At 69.2% G+C, this 18,056-nt stretch overlaps 2 protein-coding genes across 3 annotated transcripts in view; one reads left to right on the forward strand and one right to left on the reverse strand.

Moving 5' to 3' along the window:
* The window catches only part of INPP5A (inositol polyphosphate-5-phosphatase A), a 141,672-nt gene extending 133,034 nt beyond the window's left edge, over window positions 1–8,638 (forward strand). The window contains exons 13-16 of one of the 2 annotated variants that reach the window (XM_045853845.1): window positions 4,497–4,608; window positions 6,383–6,451; window positions 7,176–7,262; window positions 7,351–8,638. In XM_045853845.1, coding sequence (XP_045709801.1) covers window positions 4,497–4,608; window positions 6,383–6,451; window positions 7,176–7,256 — 262 coding nt within the window. In that variant the 3' untranslated portion in view covers window positions 7,257–7,262; window positions 7,351–8,638. The remainder of the gene's footprint in view (window positions 1–4,496; window positions 4,609–6,382; window positions 6,452–7,175; window positions 7,263–7,350) is intronic. The other variant, XM_045853844.1, reaches the window with a different exon arrangement.
* Window positions 8,639–10,028: 1,390 nt separating this feature from the next.
* NKX6-2 (NK6 homeobox 2) lies at window positions 10,029–11,242 on the reverse strand. Its single transcript, XM_045854573.1, has 3 exons — window positions 10,837–11,242; window positions 10,579–10,751; window positions 10,029–10,370 (listed from the first exon to the last, which is right to left on the reverse strand). Exons 1-3 carry the CDS (start codon window positions 11,240–11,242, stop codon window positions 10,116–10,118), a joined length of 834 nt encoding a protein of 277 aa, XP_045710529.1. The 3' UTR covers window positions 10,029–10,115.
* Window positions 11,243–18,056: the final 6,814 nt, after the last annotated feature.

Genomic DNA, 18,056 nt, shown 5'->3' on the forward strand with positions numbered 1-18,056 from the left:
CCAGACCGACAGTGTGGGTGTCGGGGAGCCAGGGAAGCAGGGGCAGTGGGCTCCACTCTGCCCTCGGGCCGGCAGGCTGGTGTGCCCGTGTGTGAGCCAGGCCCTGACCCAGCTCAGGGGCTGCTTTCAGGGCGCACCGGTGTGCGCCGAACACTGCAGGTGTGTTTGGGACCTGCTGACGGCGTTCTCGGGGGTTTGTCCAGGTGCCCCCTTCCAGATACCCTGACTGTCTCTCCCTCTTTGAACAGACCCATGGGCCCCTTCTCCAGGGCCTTGCGGAGCCGGCGGAGGATGGAGGAGGCCTAGGAGGTCCTGTGGACACCCGTGCCCGTGCTGGCCTCTGCCCCTCGAGTTTCTCCCAAATCCCGCAGCCTTGAAAGTCCCCCACACAGGGACAGAAGGACAGGAGGTCCTGAGTAGGGTGCAGGGCTGCTGGGTCCCGGGCTTCCCTGGGCAGGCGGCTCTGACCTGGTGGCCCCTAAGATCCCCCTGTTCATCTGGGGTCTTTTTTGTCCCTGGAACACGGGAGGGGTTGGTTTGGTGGCAGTTGGAAGGCTCTTCCGTGTTTCCTGGGTGTTGACCTTTGGGTGTCCCTGCCCAGTCCTCAGGACAAGAGGCCTGAGCGGCTTTGTGCATGACCCCCTGCCCTCAGCAAGGCCCCAGGACAGCCCTGCTGAACGGAATCTCCACGGGGTCTTACTGGTTCCTGGGCAGAAGAACAGCCCCCAGAAATGTCTCCACTCTCTCCCCAGGACCTGGGAATGTCCCCCACTTGCGACAAAAGGGACTTGGCTGTGCATGAGTGCCCTAAAGCAGGGAGCACCCGGCCCTCGGGGGAGAGTTTCGGGGCCGGGGCGCCCTGCAGGCTCTGCGTGGCCAGCTGGTTTAGTTTTCAGGTAGACGCCCTGGGGTTTGGAAGCCCCAGGTAAAGGGTGCAGAGATGGACGTGTGGGGAGAAGGAAGGAAGAGGCATTCCTGGCTTGTGCTCTCCGCCGGCGGCTCTGGAATCTGGGGCCCTGTTCCCAGGAAGGACCACAGTCGACCTCTCAGCCCCGTCGGCGCTTGCACTGAGGCGCAGAGGCACCGCAGGTCCTGAGGCCTTTCTCCCCACGGCGCCCCTCCCCTCGCCCTGCCCACAGGGACAGGCGCCTGGCCGGGCGGGGCCCTCTGTCTCCGTGGACACGGCCGCCTGCAGCTCGAGGACCAGGGGCCCTGCCCGCACTCTCCATGGGCCGGGACGCGAAGCGTGAGCTCCCTGCAGGAGGAGCAGCCCTGCTGCTTGTCCGGCCCGGTGCTCAGGGTGGGGCTGGGATGCCCGTCTGTCCGTCTGTCCATCTGTCCGGCTGGCCCCCAGCCCTGGCGGGACACGGCCCACACAGACGCTCGGGACCAAGCGCCAAGGAGTGCGGGGCCGGAGACCCAGTTTCGGGGAGAGCGGGCGGCCCCAGAGCCCCGTGTCCCCACGTGCAGGAGCGCCCCGCCCAGGTGCGGCCTGAGTGCCAGGCTCCCTGACCCGACTCTCCCGCGGGGACGCGGCGGCCTCGCACCTGGCGGTTTCCATGTGGCCGCAGCACTGCATCGGCCTTTCTCTTTGACCCCAGTTATGCCGCTCCTCCGGAGTCCCAAACGCACCAGGTCCAGGGGCCCCCCAGCGGCGTAAGGGTCTCTGTGACACGCGTCTCACCGTTTCCTCCACGGCTGCGTCGGCCTCCGGGCTGGCGCGGCTGCCACCGCGCCCAGAGAGATCGATCGGAGGGCCCTGTGCTCCCCCCCCGCCCCCCCGTCTGCTCCTGGGGGGCAGTTCCGGAAGAACCCCCCACCCCCGCCTGGCTGGCCCAGCCTGCTCACATGGGGACCTGGGCCTTGCTGGCAGGGCTGGTCCCCCAGCAGAGGGGCCACTGCCCACATCCTGAGGTGCGGGGAGGTGGGGGTGGCGGGACCTTGAGGACAGGTGGGCGATTGTTAGCTTTATCGCCCGGCCATTCATCACGGCGACTCCCCCTCGCTGCCCCGCGTCCCCACCCTGCGTGGGGTTTGCTTTCAGATAAGCCTGCAAGCACAGCCAGCACCGTGTTAATCAATGTCAGCTCCTGACCCGCTGCTGGGCCGTCCGGGGCGGCGGGGGGCAGGCTGGGGGGCAAGGCCCTGCCCGCAGACAGGAAGGCAGCGGGCCCCGCGCCTTGTCTGGAGGCCCCGCGGTGCTCCCGGGGCCACCGCTCGCAGAGCTGCCGAACGGCCTTTGGTGTGCAGTGCAGACCAGCTGCCCCCAGGGTCACCCTGCGCTGGGGTGCATCCCCCCCAGGGCGGGCATCGTGGTGCGGCTGCGGACGGGGCCCGACCGCAGGAGTTTTGTTGGGGGCGGGGGGGGGGGGTCCTGTCATCAAGACGGCGCCACCAGACCGCTGCGCGGAGACGGCAGCTTCCAGAGCAGCTGGACATCACTCTCCCTCCGTCCTGGCGCATCCCCCAGTGGTGCTGTGCAGCCTGCTCCCTCTGCACGGGCCCTCGGGGCACGCCGGGCCAGGGAGCCACGTGGCTCGGCGCCCCTCACAGCACCAGCCGGGGCAGTGCGGCGCTCCAGAGGAGGCCAGGGCCCCCGTGTCCGGTGCAGAGGCCGCCAGACGGCGCTGGGCCCCTGGGGGAGGGGGCAGTGGGTCGTTGTCGAGGCGGCCAGGTGCCACAGACACCCTCTGGGTAAACGCGCCGTGCAGCCACTTGGCGGCAGAGGCCCCTCTGCCCCCCCACAGCCTGCAGGACCTCCTGACCCACACCCCTGACCCTTGCCCCAGCCGTGGGGGTTGCTTCGTGACTCCGCACCTTGTCCTTTGGAGAGGGGAAGGCCTGGGTGGGCTCCCCTGCAGGTGCCTGGGTTGGGTAGCGTGTCCTGGGCAGGGCGGGGCCCCCTCGGGTTAAACTGAGGAAGCTGGGGCCAGGTGCTTGCTGCCATTTGTCCCGAGAAGACGCTTGTGGGGACAGCGGGCGCTCTGTCCGCCCTCAGATCCAGCGGTGCCGGCAGAGGGGACTGCGTGCGCAGTCCTGCGTGCACAGTCAGCGCACTTGCTGCTTCGGGTCCCCGACCACGGGATGCGGGGCCCCTGCCCAGGCCGGGCCCACCGTCGGGCTCTGCTGGGGGCCCACAGCCGCGACCGGCAGCTCGAGGCCCCAGCGCGGGGCAGGCAGGGGCCCCGGCGCCCGTTGCAGGAGCAGCCCAGAGACCAGAGGTAGCCTTTTCCCGAAACAGGAAAATTAACAGAATAAGGTGCCTTTTACAGCAAATACCATGTGATATTTTAGAATCAACCTACAAAAACCCTTTGGACTCTCAGAAGAAAAAGCTGCCGTCTTTGCAAAGGCCACACAAGCCGCGCCTCGAGTAGGGGCGCGTGGCCCTGGGGGGCGCACCGCGCGCAGCAGAGCCGAGTCGTGCCGAGCGCACCTGCGCCCCTTCGCTGCAGCCCGTCCGGACGCCCAAGTGGGTGCCCGAGTGGGTGGCGCAAGCAGTTTCACGGGGGCCCGGGCCAGCCCCCTGGGCAGGGCAGAGCAGAGCCCTGGGGTGGGGCTGTCCCGTGAGCTCGGGAGCAGGAGGAAGCCGCCCTCGGGAGGAAAGGGAGGGGCCTCGGACAGGCAGCTGCAGGACACTGCGGACAGGCAGCCGGTATCTGAGGACGACGGGACCCTGCTCAGCTGGCGGCCTCAGGCCCGACCGGGCGGTGGGTGCCCCCCGCCCCGTGCCTCGCCCCTGTGTGCGTCGCTCCCGGGCGGCTGCAGGGCCTCCATTCCTGGGGGGCCACCAGGCCTCTGCTGGGGGCTGAGTGGGTCAGTGGAGTGGGGCCTGTGTGGCCAGGGCCGGGGCAGTGGCCACTGCAGTGGTGACCCCACGGCCTGGGTGCCTGGACGCTGCCGGAGAGGAGGACCGGGGTGGGAGCAGGCTGCGAGGACCCCGGTACGTGGCTGAGCTGGGCCCCAGCGTCCCCCAGGCTCCTGCTGGGCACGTCTGTGTGACCGGGCGTGTGAGCCCTGACGCGATGTTTTCCTGCGCAGCTTTTGCTGTGCTTTAGGCCAGGTCCAAAAACAAAGCCAAGGGCCCTGGCTGGTGTGACTCAGTGGATGGAACTCGGGCCTGCAAACCAAAGGGTCGCCGGTTCGATTCCCAGTCAGGGCACATGCCTGGGTTGCAGGCCAGGTTCCCCAGTAGGGGGCGCGTGAGAGGCAACCACACACTGATGTTTCTCTCCCCCCTTTTCTTCTTCCCCTCCCCTGTCTAAAAATAAATAAAATCTTTTCTTTTAAGTTAAAAAAATAAAGTTTAATAGAGAATCTCATTTCTTTAAAGGAACTGTAAAGTTTGACTTTATGTTCTAGAAACTTCTATACAGGTATTCTTTCTGAGAGTGCCAGCAGTCCCAAGAGGCTTCAGAGAGTCCCCACAGCCGTCGGCGGGACTCGGAGGAGGGGCCGGAGCCGTGTGCTGACCTGCCCGTGTCCTGTCTCCCCAGCTACCCGTACAGCGAGGACTCCAGCCAAGGCAAGCAGTACATGAACACCCGGTGCCCCGCCTGGTGCGACCGCGTGCTCATGTCCCCGTCCGCCAAGGAGCTGATTCTGCGGGTGAGTGGTGGGCCGGCCCGGCCCGGCCTCCGACGGGCCCTCAGCCACAGGGAGCCGGTGCCCAGCCCGCAGGGCCTGTGGGCCGAGCCAGGCGTCTGGGCCCTGCGAGGCCGGGGTCTGGGAAGTGTTCAGATTACCTGGAGCCTCTTGATTTGCCAGCATTTTTCAATCCCCACATTTTAAAACAAAAAGAATGTTTTCAAAAGAATCAATTTCCGAATTGGTTTTGTCAACCCCATTAATATGGTAATGAAAAAACCTAAGAATGAGCAGCATCATCGATTCACCCAGGGCAGCAGCCTGACACTCAGCGTGCCCTGGGCAGGGGCCGGGAGGGGCAGGGGCACAGCAGCCCCACCGCCCCAGGCCACCCCCAGACCTCAGCTGCGTCTGCCTCAGGTTCCAGTCCCTCCCCAGGGCTGCACCAACAGACTCTGCCTGTGCTCTGGGGTCAGACCCCGGGCCTCAGCCCCTGGGCAAGAGGGGCTACAGGAGGGCAGCCCCCACATGCTGTCCTGAGCACATGGCCCACCCACGCCCTGCCCCCCATCACCCACCTGCCACCCACACGTCCCATGGCCCCGCTCAGCGGGCCTCACAGAAACTGGGCTGGAGGCTGGGGCTCTTGGGGTCTGCTGGCTTGCTCTGCTGGGGGCGGGGGTGGGGGTGGAGCCGGCAGCCCTCCGCAGCCCGCACCCAGGGCCTGCCTCAGCCCCACCCTGCCAGCGCTGAGCACAGGTGTCACCTGCTGGGAAAACCATGAAACACCAAGAGAGGTGCACCCTGCACTGAGACAGCCCCGGCCAGGGCCCGAGGCTGCACGCGGACGGCAGTGTTTCAGCCCGTCCCCCACTTGCTCCCACCTTCTCCCGTTTGGGGGTGAGGTTTGATGCTGCAGGCACGGTGGGGGCCCAGCCAGCTTGGGCATCCCTCCCCGGGCGGAGGTCCCAGCGGGCCCCCCGCCCCCCGGGGACGCGGGAGGCGGGCGCTACGGGCCACGGACGCGCCAGGCCGCCGCCTCGGGCTCATCCATCACGCCATGCTCGGCTTCCTCCTCGCTGTGTTCCGTCTGCTTCCGGCCTGAGAACGCGGAGGCGGAGGCGGAGGCGGAGGCGGTGGCACGGCCGCCGGCGGGGGGGCCGGTGATGGATGCTCGGCGAGGTGTGCCGCGCCCGCGGTCGTTCGTTTCTGGGTCTCGGGGTTACGCAGTCGGAAACGCACGGTTCTGTGCTGCCTCTGTGAACCGCCGCGCCGCCCGTGATGCGTGGCCCCTTGGGTGGGCGGCGGCGCGGCCGTGTGGGGTGCTCACGCAGCCGCCTCGGAGGCTGAGCTCGCCCGCACCTCCTGCGGCGGTGAGCGCTCCACGTGGTGAGACCGGCAGCTTCCTGCTGCATTAAAGGTAATTCAGCCCCAACACCGTAGTCTCGGGTGCTTCCGCTGCGGACGGGCAGTCCGGCCAGTCGGAGGATGGCCGGGACCAAGCCCTCAGCCTCCCCCACAATGAGGAGTCTGCCAGGCCTGGCGGGCAGCAGACGCAGTGGGCACCACTGTTTGACTGTGGGGGTCGTGTCGACAGCAGTAGGCTTGGGGCTCCGAGCCTCCTCGCCGTCCCGGCCCAAGGGCCCAGGTGCTGCCACACCTGCCAGAAGCTCCCACCCTCCTGCCCGGCGACTCCCTGGTGGGCCCAGTGGCACAGGGGTGGGGGGAGGTGCGTGCTCGCAGGCACCACCACCATCCCTCCTCCCACACCGGTCCCTCTGTTTGCTTTTCCCAGTCGGAGAGCGAGGAGAAGGCTGTCGCCTACGACCACATCGGGCCCAACGTCTGCATGGGAGACCACAAGGTGACAGGCCAGAGCCGGCCCGGGGGGTGGGTGCCCGCCTCTCTGCCTCCTCTCCCTGTCTGCCCGCACGCTGGCGGCTCAGCATAGGCTGAGCTGTCTGCTTCCACTTGATTGTAATAAAACACCGGAAGGCAGGTAGGTAGGTAGGTAGGCGGGCAGACAGGTAGGTAGGCAGGTAGACAAGAGGCAGCAGTGACTAGCCACAGTAGAATAAAATACAGTTTTACTATTTGTAATAAAAATACCACGTCCCCACAGATTATTTCTGAGGCCGTTTCCCAAGGGTGCACTTGAGGTGTTTTATTGTCCTTATGCCTGGCCGGTCTCAGGGGCGGGTGCAGAGTGAGGGTCACAGGTCAGTGCCTCAGGGACTCGTTTGCACAGGGGGCTGTCCCTGCACTGGAGCCCGGGCGTCCTCGCTGAGGGGCGTGCTGGCGACAGGTGGTGTCGCCCCGAGCGCAGCCCCCACAGGGGCGCCAGGCGGGAGCTCCGCCCCACCCCCGTTATCCGCGGCACGGTCAGCGGCTTTAGCCTGTCCGAGCATCGGCCGTCATCTGGAAAGAACACCCCTTCACGGAGCTGGAAGGCGCCTGCCGGGAGCCCCTGGGGCCCCGCTCGGCTCCGGTCCGGTCATCGGGGCTCTGGGGTGACGAGGGGGGGTTGGAGGGTGAGGGGGCGGCCGGTGGCCACCAGGGTGCTGACGCCTGCTCTTGTCCCACCGCAGCCCGTGTTCCTGGCCTTCCGCGTGGCGCCCGGGGCAGGTAAAGCTCACGCACACGTGCACAAGTGTTGTGTCGTGCAGTGACGTGTGGTAAATATGGCTCCTTCCCTTGAGTTCACCTTTTCTGAGCTTTTCCCGGTGTGTCTGTGCCTGTAACCAACCGCTGGTTCCGCGGCAGGGAGGCGATGCCAGCCCCAGGAGCGGAGCCTCCGCGAGCCCTGCCCGTAGCGCGAGGAGCAGCCGGAGGCCGCGTCCACGGAAGTCCACGCTCAGCAGCTGCATCGAGTAACTCGCCGAGCGCCGCCCGCCCGCCGGCGGCCCGCACTTTGCTTCAGCCTCCGGCCGTCCCGGGGCCCACATACCTCACCGTCTCGTCTGTTCGTGTGACATTAAGTAGAAACATTGGGTTTTTTAATAAGCCACAGTCCTGTTGCCAAAACTCTAATAGACAGCAGAGATTCTGTATTTTAGACTTCACGGTTTTCGGTTTGTCATAGTTGTCAGCGTGGGGACCCACGGGCGTCGGCGCCCGCTGCCAGCCGGAGGGAGCCCGGGCAGGCGCGCTCTGCGGGACGCGGGTGGCCAGGCTCCCTGCGTTCCCCCGCTGCCGCGTCCACGGTTCCGAACCACGCTGCAGCTGCTTCCCCGTTTTATATATGAGTACATATAAATACACACTTTCTAAAGTAATTTATAAACCTTACCAGACTGATGCTGAATATACTCTCCAGTGTGAGTGCTCAGGAGCGCCCGTCAGCGAGGAGGATCGGAGCTGGGCGTCGGCTCTGGGAGCGGAGCGGGCAGGGGCCTGGCGGTGCGCTGCGGGTGGCGGGCACGCTCGCCCGGCCGCACCCACGGCCGCTGCTCCTCGGCCTTCTCCTGGGACAGGGAGACCCGGATGTGAAGTCTGCAGCCGGCTCGGGTGTACACCTTTTAAGAATTTTGTAAACTGTTTTGTCTGTCTTTTGTTACTGTTCTATGGTGCCAAGTATTACACATGAAACAATAATATCATGGGGAATGAGAGTAGCCTAGTCCGCTTCCAGTAGAAACCGCTTGTAACGTGAACTGCATCCAAAACCGTGAAGAGAACAGCTGTCCCGGGCTCGGCCGCAAACGCCCCGTGTGGGACCGGGCTGCCCGCCCTCCCCCAGCCCCGGGCGCCTCACGGGGCCCCCGGGGGAGCAGCGTGTCCGCTCCTCCGCTGCAGAACACTAAGAGGCCCCGGGGCGGCGGCGGCGGGCGGGTGGGCGCCTGCCTGTAGGTCAGTCACTACCAGTGCGAGCGGCACGGGCCTGCCCAGGCTGCTCCGGCCGGCGGGACGGGGGCGGGCGGCCGTCCGTCCCTTGCTGTCCTCGGCCGCGCGGCAGTTCTGTCCAGCAGGGTTTCAGCTGCTGGTCACTGTGGAGGCCTTCAGAAATGACCGCTCCGGTTCCTAAGCAATAAAATTGATCATGGTGAACACAGCTCTGCCTGGCTTTGTCTCTCTCCCTTCTGCGCGCCCCCCTCGGAAGTGCCGTGCGGCAGGGCCGTGCCCTCCCCTGCCGCCCGAGTCCCCACCAGACTCGGTCCCGCCGGAGGAGAGACGCTGGGAGCCGAGAGCGGAGACGCGGGCCTGGGGCCTCCTCACAGCAGCCGTGAGGGACGCAGCCCCCACCCCCGCCCCGCGCATTTTAATGAGATTATGTAAATGCAGGGCCGTCCTCCAGCCCAAGACTGGAAACCCCCCCACTCTTCACTGGAGCGGGGAGCGGAGAGCGGGGAGGACACTCCACTTGCAGAAATAAAACAAAATTCCGTGTTGCTCCCTTGGAGAAAAACAAAGCCCGCCCGTGGGTCCTTACAGACGGCGGTGCTGCAGAAACCCCAGCCGTTGCGGTTTCTCTCTGTCCTCCGAAGGAGGCCGTGGAGTGCTACAACCGTGCACACGTAGTTTTTGGAATTAACACCCAATACTTGTGCCCACTAGGACACAACATAAAGAGCCCAGCGGACGCCAGTCTGTTGTGAGCGGGACAGAATCGGGGCGGCGGTACTGGGACCCGCCTTCGGACGCGGGGCAGCCGGCCGAAGGGAGGACGCCTCCGCGCGCGGGCGGGCGGCCCGTCCCGCTGATGCACCGAGCGGGCGGCGCCGGCCGGGCAGAGCTCCCAGGGCTCCGGCGCAGGGTGCGCGGGCCGCTGATGGGGCTGCGCCGCCCCCGCGGGCAGTCTCTTGGGTTTCTCTTCCCGGCCCCAGTTTGGGTTGAAGGGCGCTTTCTCCAGCGCGAGCTGAAGAGCCGTGACGCGGAGGAATTTGAAACCCCACTTACTCCACCCGCTGTGCGCTGGCAAACACTTGTAAATACCCAGCAAGCGGGCGAAGGCACTTCATACACCAGACAATCGAGCTGACCGCGCCCGCGGGAGCCGGGGCCTGGAGGGAGCGGGGCCGGGCCCCCAAACCTGTTTCAGTCCGCCCCAGGCCTCACCCGTCTGCGCCGGCGCCTCGCGAGCCCGCAGCCCCGAGCCTCACCTGCGGGCGCCGCGCGCCCCGCTCCGTCCAGCTCCTCGCGGCTCTTCCTGCGCAGGCCCGGAAGCTCCTTTCCGCCGAGGGTTCGCGGGGCCGGGGCCGCTCTCCCGAGCGTCGGGCCTTGTGTCCCCCGGCTCCGGCCGCCCGAACGGCCTCAGCCTCCGCTCTGGGGCGCAGGGACCGGGCTAGCTCCCCCGCGCACGACCCTCGCAGGACCCTGGCGGCCGGGAGAGGGGACGGGAAGGAAGAAACACGCGGTGCAGCCGGAAGCCGCGGCTCCGACGGGACGTGTTAAATAATTTATTGGTGATACAAAGTGATTGCGCCGAGCCCGAGCCGGCCGCTTTATAACTTACTCTGTAAAAATATATGTACAACTCCGGCTGGGGGCGCCGGCCACGCCCCACCCTGGCCCTCCGGCCGCACGCGGCCTCACAAGGCGTCCCCTGCGCCGGCGCCACAAGGGCTAACCAGCGCCAAGTTCGAGGGCTTGTGCTTCTTGAGCAGCCGCGTGATCTTCTCGTCGTCCGAGTTGGGGTCCAGGGGCCGGTTGTACTCGTCGTCATCCTCCGCGTCCGACGCGCCCACCTTCAGCTTCTCGGCGTCCGAGTCCTGCTTCTTCTTGGCCGACGCCATCTCCGCCGCGTGCCGCTTGCGCCACTTGGTCCGCCGGTTCTGGAACCACACCTGCGGGCGCAGGAATGCATCAGGCGGCGCCTCCCGAGCCGCCTGGCCCGCGGCCCGCACCTCGGCCCCCACCCTGGCCTCAGGGCAGCGGCGCCTCCCGGGGCTGGGCCAAGGCTGGCGGCCGCTGGCGGACGGTTCGCACGAGGCGGGCGGGAGGGTCTACCTGGTGCCGCGGGACCCGCAAGGCCGCCCGGCCGCGAATCCTCACCTTGACTTGACTCTCGGTCATGCCCAGGGAGTAGGCGAGGCGCGCGCGCTCCGGGCCCGCCAGGTACTTGGTCTGCTCGAAAGTCTTCTCCAGCGCGAAGATCTGCTGGCCGGAGAAGGTCGGCCGCGAGTGCTTCTTCTTGCCGTCCTTGTCCAGGACCCCGCCGGCCTGGGCTGCACAGGAGAGCGGGTAAGCGCGGCCGCCGCCGCCGCCGCCGCCGCCCCACGCCCCGCGCCGACTCCCGCGCGCGCCACTCACCGGGGCCGGCCAGGCGCGGGTCCCTCCAGGGCGAGCCCTGCACCACGCCGGGCCAGAAGATGGGCGCCCGCCCGGGCAGCTCCGCAAGCGGCTTAGGGTAGCCGCGCGCCACGGCGGCCGCGGGCCCGAAGTAGACGCCGGCCGACGAGGCGAGCCCGTTGAGACGGGGCAGGCCTCCCAGGAGGCTGCCGCCCGCCGCGCCCACGGGCCGCCCCAGGATGTCGCTGATGCCGTGCGGGGTGCCGAGCGGCAGCTGCGCGCCCAGGCCGCCTAGTGCGGGCGCCTTGAAGCCGGCCGGGCCCTGCAGAGCGTACGGGAACAGCGACGTCTTCATCTCGGCCATGTTGTGCAGCGCGGCCAGCGGCGCGCTGCTCAGCACGAACGCGCCCGGGCGGTTAGCGTCCATGGGCGCCGCCGCCGCCGGCCCGGGCGCCCATCCGGCCCGGGAAGTTCGCACGTGGCCCAAGCGGGCGCGGCTTCACGGAGCGCGGGGCGCGAATGGGCGCCGACGGCCCCGGAGGGCGAGCGCGGGGCTCGAGTCGGGCCAGGAGGCGGCGGGGGACGGCGAGCGCGGGCCGCGGCTCCGGGGCTGGTCGGAGCGGCGCCGCGCGGGCCGGAGGCGCTGATAACCGCGGGACCCCGGCGCGGCGCGCGCGCTGATTGGCTGCGGGCGCCCGCGGCCCGGCCATTGGCCAGCGCCCCGCCCGCCGCGCGCCCCCGCGGGCCGCGCACTCCATGAAGGGCCCATTAACGCGGCAGGTGCCTTCCGGGCTGTAAATTTGCCCGATTTATCTCCCCCGGGACGAAATAAATCCCGTTGGATGGGAGTTTAGTTAGGCACAGGTTTTAATGGGAAATCAGGAAAAAATACGAGAGCATATTTTATCGCCCGAAAGAATGCAGATTTGAGGACCCACTCGTCAATTCCCATGCGCCCCATTAGGCCAAGCGCCCCCGGAGAGCAGGAGCCGTCGTGGGACACGGCCAGCGCCCGCCCCGCCGTTCCCCTGGCACTCCCGCTCAAGTCGGGGGAGAGCTGCCAACATTTCTCCGGGGGACTCTCGGGGACGCATACGGGCGACGGAGGAAACCGGAGGTCAGAGTACCGGGCCCGAGTGGCCAAACTTGGCCCTCGCGAATCTGCTCTATCTTCACTGGCAAACGGCTGGCGCGGTGGCGAGGCCAGTCCCGGGGCCACGTGCGCACACGCTGCCGGGCGGTTCCCCGTCCGCTCCCAGCCCGCAGGCCTGTCCTCTGCCAGGTTGGACCGCCCGGACGGTCCGGGCCTCTAGAGCGGACGTTTGGGGCTTGAGTTGCAGCCGGGTTCGGGGGAGTCAACCTGAGAACGGAGCTTCCTTCCGAGCCTCGCGGGCGAGCCCAGGGCCGGCCCCCCTTGCGCGCAGCCTGAGCCAGGGTAACGCGAACCCTCGCAGCCTCAGCACCCTGAAAGCGCACGGCCTGTGGGCTGCGTCCAGGGCCTCCCCGGTGGGTTCGCCCGAAGCGCGGCGCAGAGTCGCGGCCTTTAGACAGGCAGGTGGGGCCCGCGGTGCCTTCTGGGCACAAAAAGCCCCCCCCCCAGAGCTGCTGTGGGTTCCGATGAGGCCGCGGTGGGCTCCGAGCGCTGGTGGAGAGGCGCTGAGTAAATGAACGCTGGGCGGTGGCGTTTTTCGTCCTTTTGGGTGGCGTCACGTATTAATAAGTGGAGGATATTAATATTGTCCGCTGCCCGTTTGAAGCCGTGACCGAACGTCCTCGAACCGACAGCCCTTTCGTGGCGGCAGGGAGGGGCTGCGCCAGGCGGGCCCTCGGAGCCTCGTGCGGTCCGTCCGCAACGACTTCCCCGGTTCCCTCCGGCCTCCCGGATCTCGGTGGCGCGCACGAAGGCGACCCCCGCGGCTCTGCGCGAGGACCCAACATCCGCTCGCACCGCGACCCTCGGGGGTCCGTTTTCGTTGTGCTGTGTTCAGTTGGCGGCGGGGCCTGAGTCCCTACACCGGACCGGGGCTCGGAAAGTCGCTGGCCGCGTGCTGGGCGGGAGTGGGATGGTTGCCCCACCTCGCGTGCGAGCTCGGGCAGGCCGGGCTTCGGGTGCGCGCAGCCCTGGGCAGGGGGTGGTGGGGTCTCTCTCCAGGCCTCCTCAGCCGGCGCCGCACTTGCGGGGCCCGGGCGTGGCTGCCCCGCGGAGGGTCGGCGCCAGCGGAGCCAGGCCCCCCGGCACCCAGAGCACCGTTCCCGGGGTTTTCACGCTGCGAACGGCGCTGGGTCCGCCAGGCCCTGAGACCCGCCCGGGCCTCGCTCGCGCCCCACTTTCTCGGAGGAAACAACCGCGTGTGTGCGCCCCCAGACCCCGGCCGCAGGGAGGACCCTCCCCGCAGAGTTTGGGCCCCTCTGGGCTCCCCGGAGGCGGCGACAAGGGTGGCCAGGTTCCGGCTCCAGTGAGGTCGAGATGGGAGGGCTCAGGGGCGGGGCCGAGGGGGCCGGACCCCTCCTCCGCGCGACCCAGCCCACCGGGGTCGCAGCGGCGGGAAGGCTCTCTGGGGCAGCCCAGGAGGGGCGCGTGTGGGCGGGATGACAGAGGCGGCTGCCTTCCCGAAGGGTCCCCGCGACCCCGACTCACGGCAGGAGGGCTCCTTGCACACCCGCGCGGGAGCCTCCCAGCCCCTTTTACCGCTGAGGAGAGAGACCCTGACTCGCCGCCCTGAGCCCCAGCGGCCCCAGGCCTGTCTGCGCGCCGGACTCGCCCTGGCTGCGCCCGGAACGTCTGGAGTGGCGAGTGGGACTGCTGCTCTCACCGGCCGCGGCGTGCGTGGCTCAACGGGGAACATGTGCGCGGGGGGCGGGATGCGGGGGGCGGGGTACGGTTTGGAGGAACTGGGCGAGGTGGGGTGCCACGTCCTTCTGGCCCTAGGTGTCTTGGTGCGCGCCCCGTCCTGCCCTGCCCGCCCGCCCGGGTGCCGGAGCCCGCGCCCGGCCCCGGCCCCACACTCCTGGATGCCGCCGCCCAGGGCGCCGGCTTCCGGGCCCCGATCCGGATGTAAAGGCTTGTTAACTTCGCCTTCCCGGCCCGCGGTCTCTGGCCGCTCCGCTGCCTGCGCGCTCCGCCCCACTCCCCGGGCCCCCACCACACCCCCTCCTCCTGCGCCCCAGGCGCCGCCCCTGCTCCGGGGGAGATCTGGTGGCCGCCGGCGGGAAGGCGCGCCTCCGAGCTCGCCCTGCCGGGGGCGGGGCTCCTCGGGCCGCGGAGAGGTCCGAGAATGCCCTCTCCTGGTCTCGGCGTAAACGTCCCGCAAACGAGGAGGGCCGATGGCTCGTTTCGTCGCAAACAGCACCGCCCGGAAATGGAGACAACTGCTGTTTGGCAGAGACTTAATTCGTTCAGCATTTATTTCTCGGGCATCTGCTAGGTGCCGCGGGCCCCTGAGAGAGCCGGGGGAGCGCAGCCAGCTTCGGCCCCGGCCCCGCCCCGCCCCCGCTCACCGCGCGGGAGGGGCTGGTGGCGAACAGAGAAGATGGAACGTGCCTCAGCGCCTGCAGGACGGGCCGGGCCGAGACTCTTAGAGGGTGGAGGGGGCCGGGGACCCTGTCCCTGGGGAGGACCGGCCAGGGTAGCAGGTGTCCAGGCCCTGGGCGGGTCCGTGTGGGACCTGGAGGCGGGAGGACAGGGCAGGCGGCGGTGCCGGGGAAAGGAGCGCGGGTTGACCGCCCGGGAGCGGCTGCGTCTCCAACCGTCTTACCAGTGAAGTGGAGATTCGCCCCCCGAACCGGCCGCCCCTCCCTGGGCTGAGGCCTCGGGGCAGCCCTCCCACCCAGGGCCCTGGCTTCCCCCACCCGCGTCTGAGCTGTTCCCTGGGGTGGATTCAGGAGCCGGTTGGCCACTGAGGTGACCCGGTGCAATCCTGCGACCCAGACCCGGCTGCAGTGGGGTGGGCTGTGCCTGCCGCCCTGGAGCCTCGGGGACCCAGACGAAGAGCTGGCTGTGGGCTCGCTGAGGGTGGCGGCCGGTGCAGACCACCTCCTGTCCTGAGCGGAGGCTGCAGGCAGACCCCTCCGGAAAGGCAGCCGGCCCGGCCGCCACTGGCCGCCCAGCGCCTGAGTGTGCCTGCCGGTAACCCCAGCCCCCAGCCTTGCGGAGGGGTGAGGGCCACCCCTGGGGTGGGAGGGGCCAGGATAGTTGGGCAGAGGGGTCCCAGGCACTGCCCCCTCCTCTGACTGCCGCATCTGGGGCTCCAGCCTCGAGGCTCCGACTCTGTCCATGCCCCCTGACGACCAGGGTGCGTCGGGCTGAGGCGCCGGGGCCAAGACCAGGCCACCGCCTCCCTCCCCTACCACCCTGACCCGCCCCGGGCCCCTGGCTGCGCCTTCTGCCCAGACCTCGCTCTCTCGGCCACCTGCCTTGGCTCGCCACGGCCCAACCCCCAGCCGCCGCCGCCCTGCCGGGGCCCCTGCCCCGCTCCGTGCCTCGGGGACCGAGTGAGTGCTTCCAGGGGGGAAACAAACATGCACCCCGGTCCCCGGTTCAAGAGGCTCTCCGGGGCCTGGCAGCAGCATGGGCGCAGGGGGTCTGTGCCCCCCGCCAGGGAGCAGACTCCCCTGAGGAGCCTCCAGGTGCCCTGAGTCCAGGGCGTGCAGCCCCGTGAGGGACCCTGTGAGCCAGGCACCTGCCCCAGGAAGGTGTGAGAGCCAGGCCCTGGGAGGCGGGTCCCCAGCAGGCGGGAGGAGGCCCGGAGAAGCGCTGAGGGAGAGGAAGGTGCGGGGGGGGGGGGGGGGAGGTGCTGCGGGGCCCACCACCCAGCCCCCCAGGGCAGGATGCCGCCGGGGCAGCAGTCAGGGCCCAGGGGCTCCCCCTCCAGGGCGGGGGGGGGGGCAGGCCGGCGGGCCCCTCACCCCGGCCCCTCCCCCTCGGGCCCCTGGCTTCCCTGCACGGCCGACACCTCCCACCTCGTGGGACCCTCCCCTCTCCAGCTCCTTCATTCCTCTCAGAGGTGTTTATTTGCATAAACGTCACATCCACAGAGAAGTGGGCAGAGTTCCTGTCCCCCAACCTGAGTCCCCTTGGCTGGCGGCACCTCTCTTCTCTCAGGGGGCCCGCCGGCACGGGGCCCTGGCAGAGGGTTCTGGGGCCCTTCCTCGTGGGGGCCTGCACGCTGGCCCCCAGACCGCGTGGGTGTGCGGGGTGCCCCCGGGCCCCTCGAGGCTCCCTAGCCGCTGGCAAGTCACTGGGTCCTTCCCTGCCTGGGGACCCCTGTGCCCAGGGCCGGGGAGGGGGGCTGCTGCCAGGTGCTGCTCCTGCACGGTGCACACACCTCGGTCGCCTGACTGGGCTCACCCGGCTGCCCACACCCAGGCTCCCTCCCCCGGGCGCCCAGCTCTGCCGCCCAGACCCGACCTCCCTTTGCGAGGCCCCGCGGGCCCTGCTGCGAGGAGCCAGAATGAATGAATGAACAAAGGAGCGCTGGAGGGAGGGGCTCCTCCGCCGAGGCAGCTCGCAGCTGGGGCGGGGCTCCTCCTGGCCGGCCCCAGGCTGCGGCTGCGGCCCCACCCCCACCCCACCCCGGGCCCACCTGCCCTCCCGCTCTGAGACAGACCTGAGGCCACCAGCGGCCTGAGGCCACACCCACACCAGGTCGGACGAGGCTCTCAGACCTACTCACCCAGCAAGCAGGGCCAGCGCCCCCATCTGACGCGGTGGTCCCTGCTGAAGGCACCCCCACCCTGTGTAAACGGGGCCAGGCAAGGGGGGGCAGTTACCTAAATGGGGGTGGGGGGGTCCCGGGAGGGAGCCTGCGGCACCGCCGAGCCCCGGGCCCTCAGGGACCATCCCCGGGGAGGAGCCTCCCGCTCCCGGCGCATCCGCGGCCGCAGGAGCTCGTCCCCTGCAGGGGAGGACAAAGGGGGACGCCGTAAATCACGGCCACGAGCTGATTCCCCGGGGCTGCGGGCACCAGGTGCGCGGCGGCGGGGACGAGCTCCCTCCCTCTCCCCCGGGGCCGCTCTCCGGGGGGCGCCTGACCGCCTGCCAAGTGTGCTAATGGACGCCCAGCAAGAGATTTGTGTCAGGGCGCCTGCCTGCCCCGAGCTGCTGCCGCGGGTGGGCCCCAGTGGCACCGGCCACGGGTGCGCTTCCGGAAGGACTCCTGGCCGCCGTCCAGGCCGGTCTCTGTCCATGCGGAGGCCTCCCGGTGGCTGAGGGTCCGACTGGGCCACTGGGTGGGCAGCCTTCCCGGATCCTGCCCCCCCACAACGATGTCTGGGCACCCGGCCGCCCGTGCCAGGCGGGAAGGGGCCCCCACCAGGTGCCGGGCCCGAGCGCTGGTCGGGAGGGGGCTCCCCCGAGGGTGGGGGTGGGGGGGGTGAGGCCGCAGTGCACCTTGGTGACTGAGAGGGAGGGGCCCACGTCCCGGGAGACCGAAGGTTGGGAGGGGCCTGAGGCGGTTCCGACCCGCCTGCGGGGCCCTCGGAGATCGCCCTGTGCCCACGGGAAAAGCGGGCCCCCCCACGCTGGCCCCCGCACGCCCTAGAGTGGGCTGGCCTCCCCTCCCCGTGAGGCTTCTTGGAAACGCTGAGTCCCCGAAGTGAGACAGACGTCCCCCGGGGAAGGGCCGCAGCGCGTGGGCAGGTGCTCCGGAGGTGGGGAGAGGGTGCCGGGGGTCCCACCTGCTCCCGACCCCACTCCCCGGTGCCTGGCACCAGATTCCAAGTCCCCCCCAGGGAGGTCCCACCCGGAGGATGGGGGCAGCTAGGGGTGGGCACAGGCCCGCCCCCAGATCTTGCCCTGGGCGGTCGCTGGGATTTTCCTCTGCAGCCCCCTCTCCCGGCCCCCACAGGACTGGGGCCCCCACCCTGCAGGGCCTGGGCCCACAGGTGCGTCCTGAGCTTGCAGGGTCATGGGGGGGGGTGCTCCAAGCATGTGGTGGAGCAGAGGCTGACAGAGCACAGGAGGCCGAGGAGGAGCAGACGGGGTGGGGGTGGAGGACGGGACCCTGGAGGGGGGGGGTTCCTGAAGGAAGAGGGGCACCAGCCTCCACTTCAGAAGGGGCTGCAGATGGGCGGTGGGCTCCGGCTGGGGGGGCAGCGAGCTCCAGGCGCCGGGGAGGAGACTGCAGTGGGGTGGGGCTGGGCGGCAGGTGCCCCAGGCCCCTGGCCCCCTGACCAGAGCGCAGGTCCGCCTGTGTCTGCCCTGGGGGGCACACGCTGCCCCCAGAGGAGTGGGGGTGGGGGCC

The sequence above is a fragment of the Phyllostomus hastatus genome, unplaced genomic scaffold (genome assembly GCF_019186645.2).
Source record: "Phyllostomus hastatus isolate PE091 unplaced genomic scaffold, TTU_PhHast_1.1 phas_scaffold_1066, whole genome shotgun sequence".
Classification (NCBI taxonomy): Eukaryota; Metazoa; Chordata; class Mammalia; order Chiroptera; family Phyllostomidae; genus Phyllostomus; species Phyllostomus hastatus.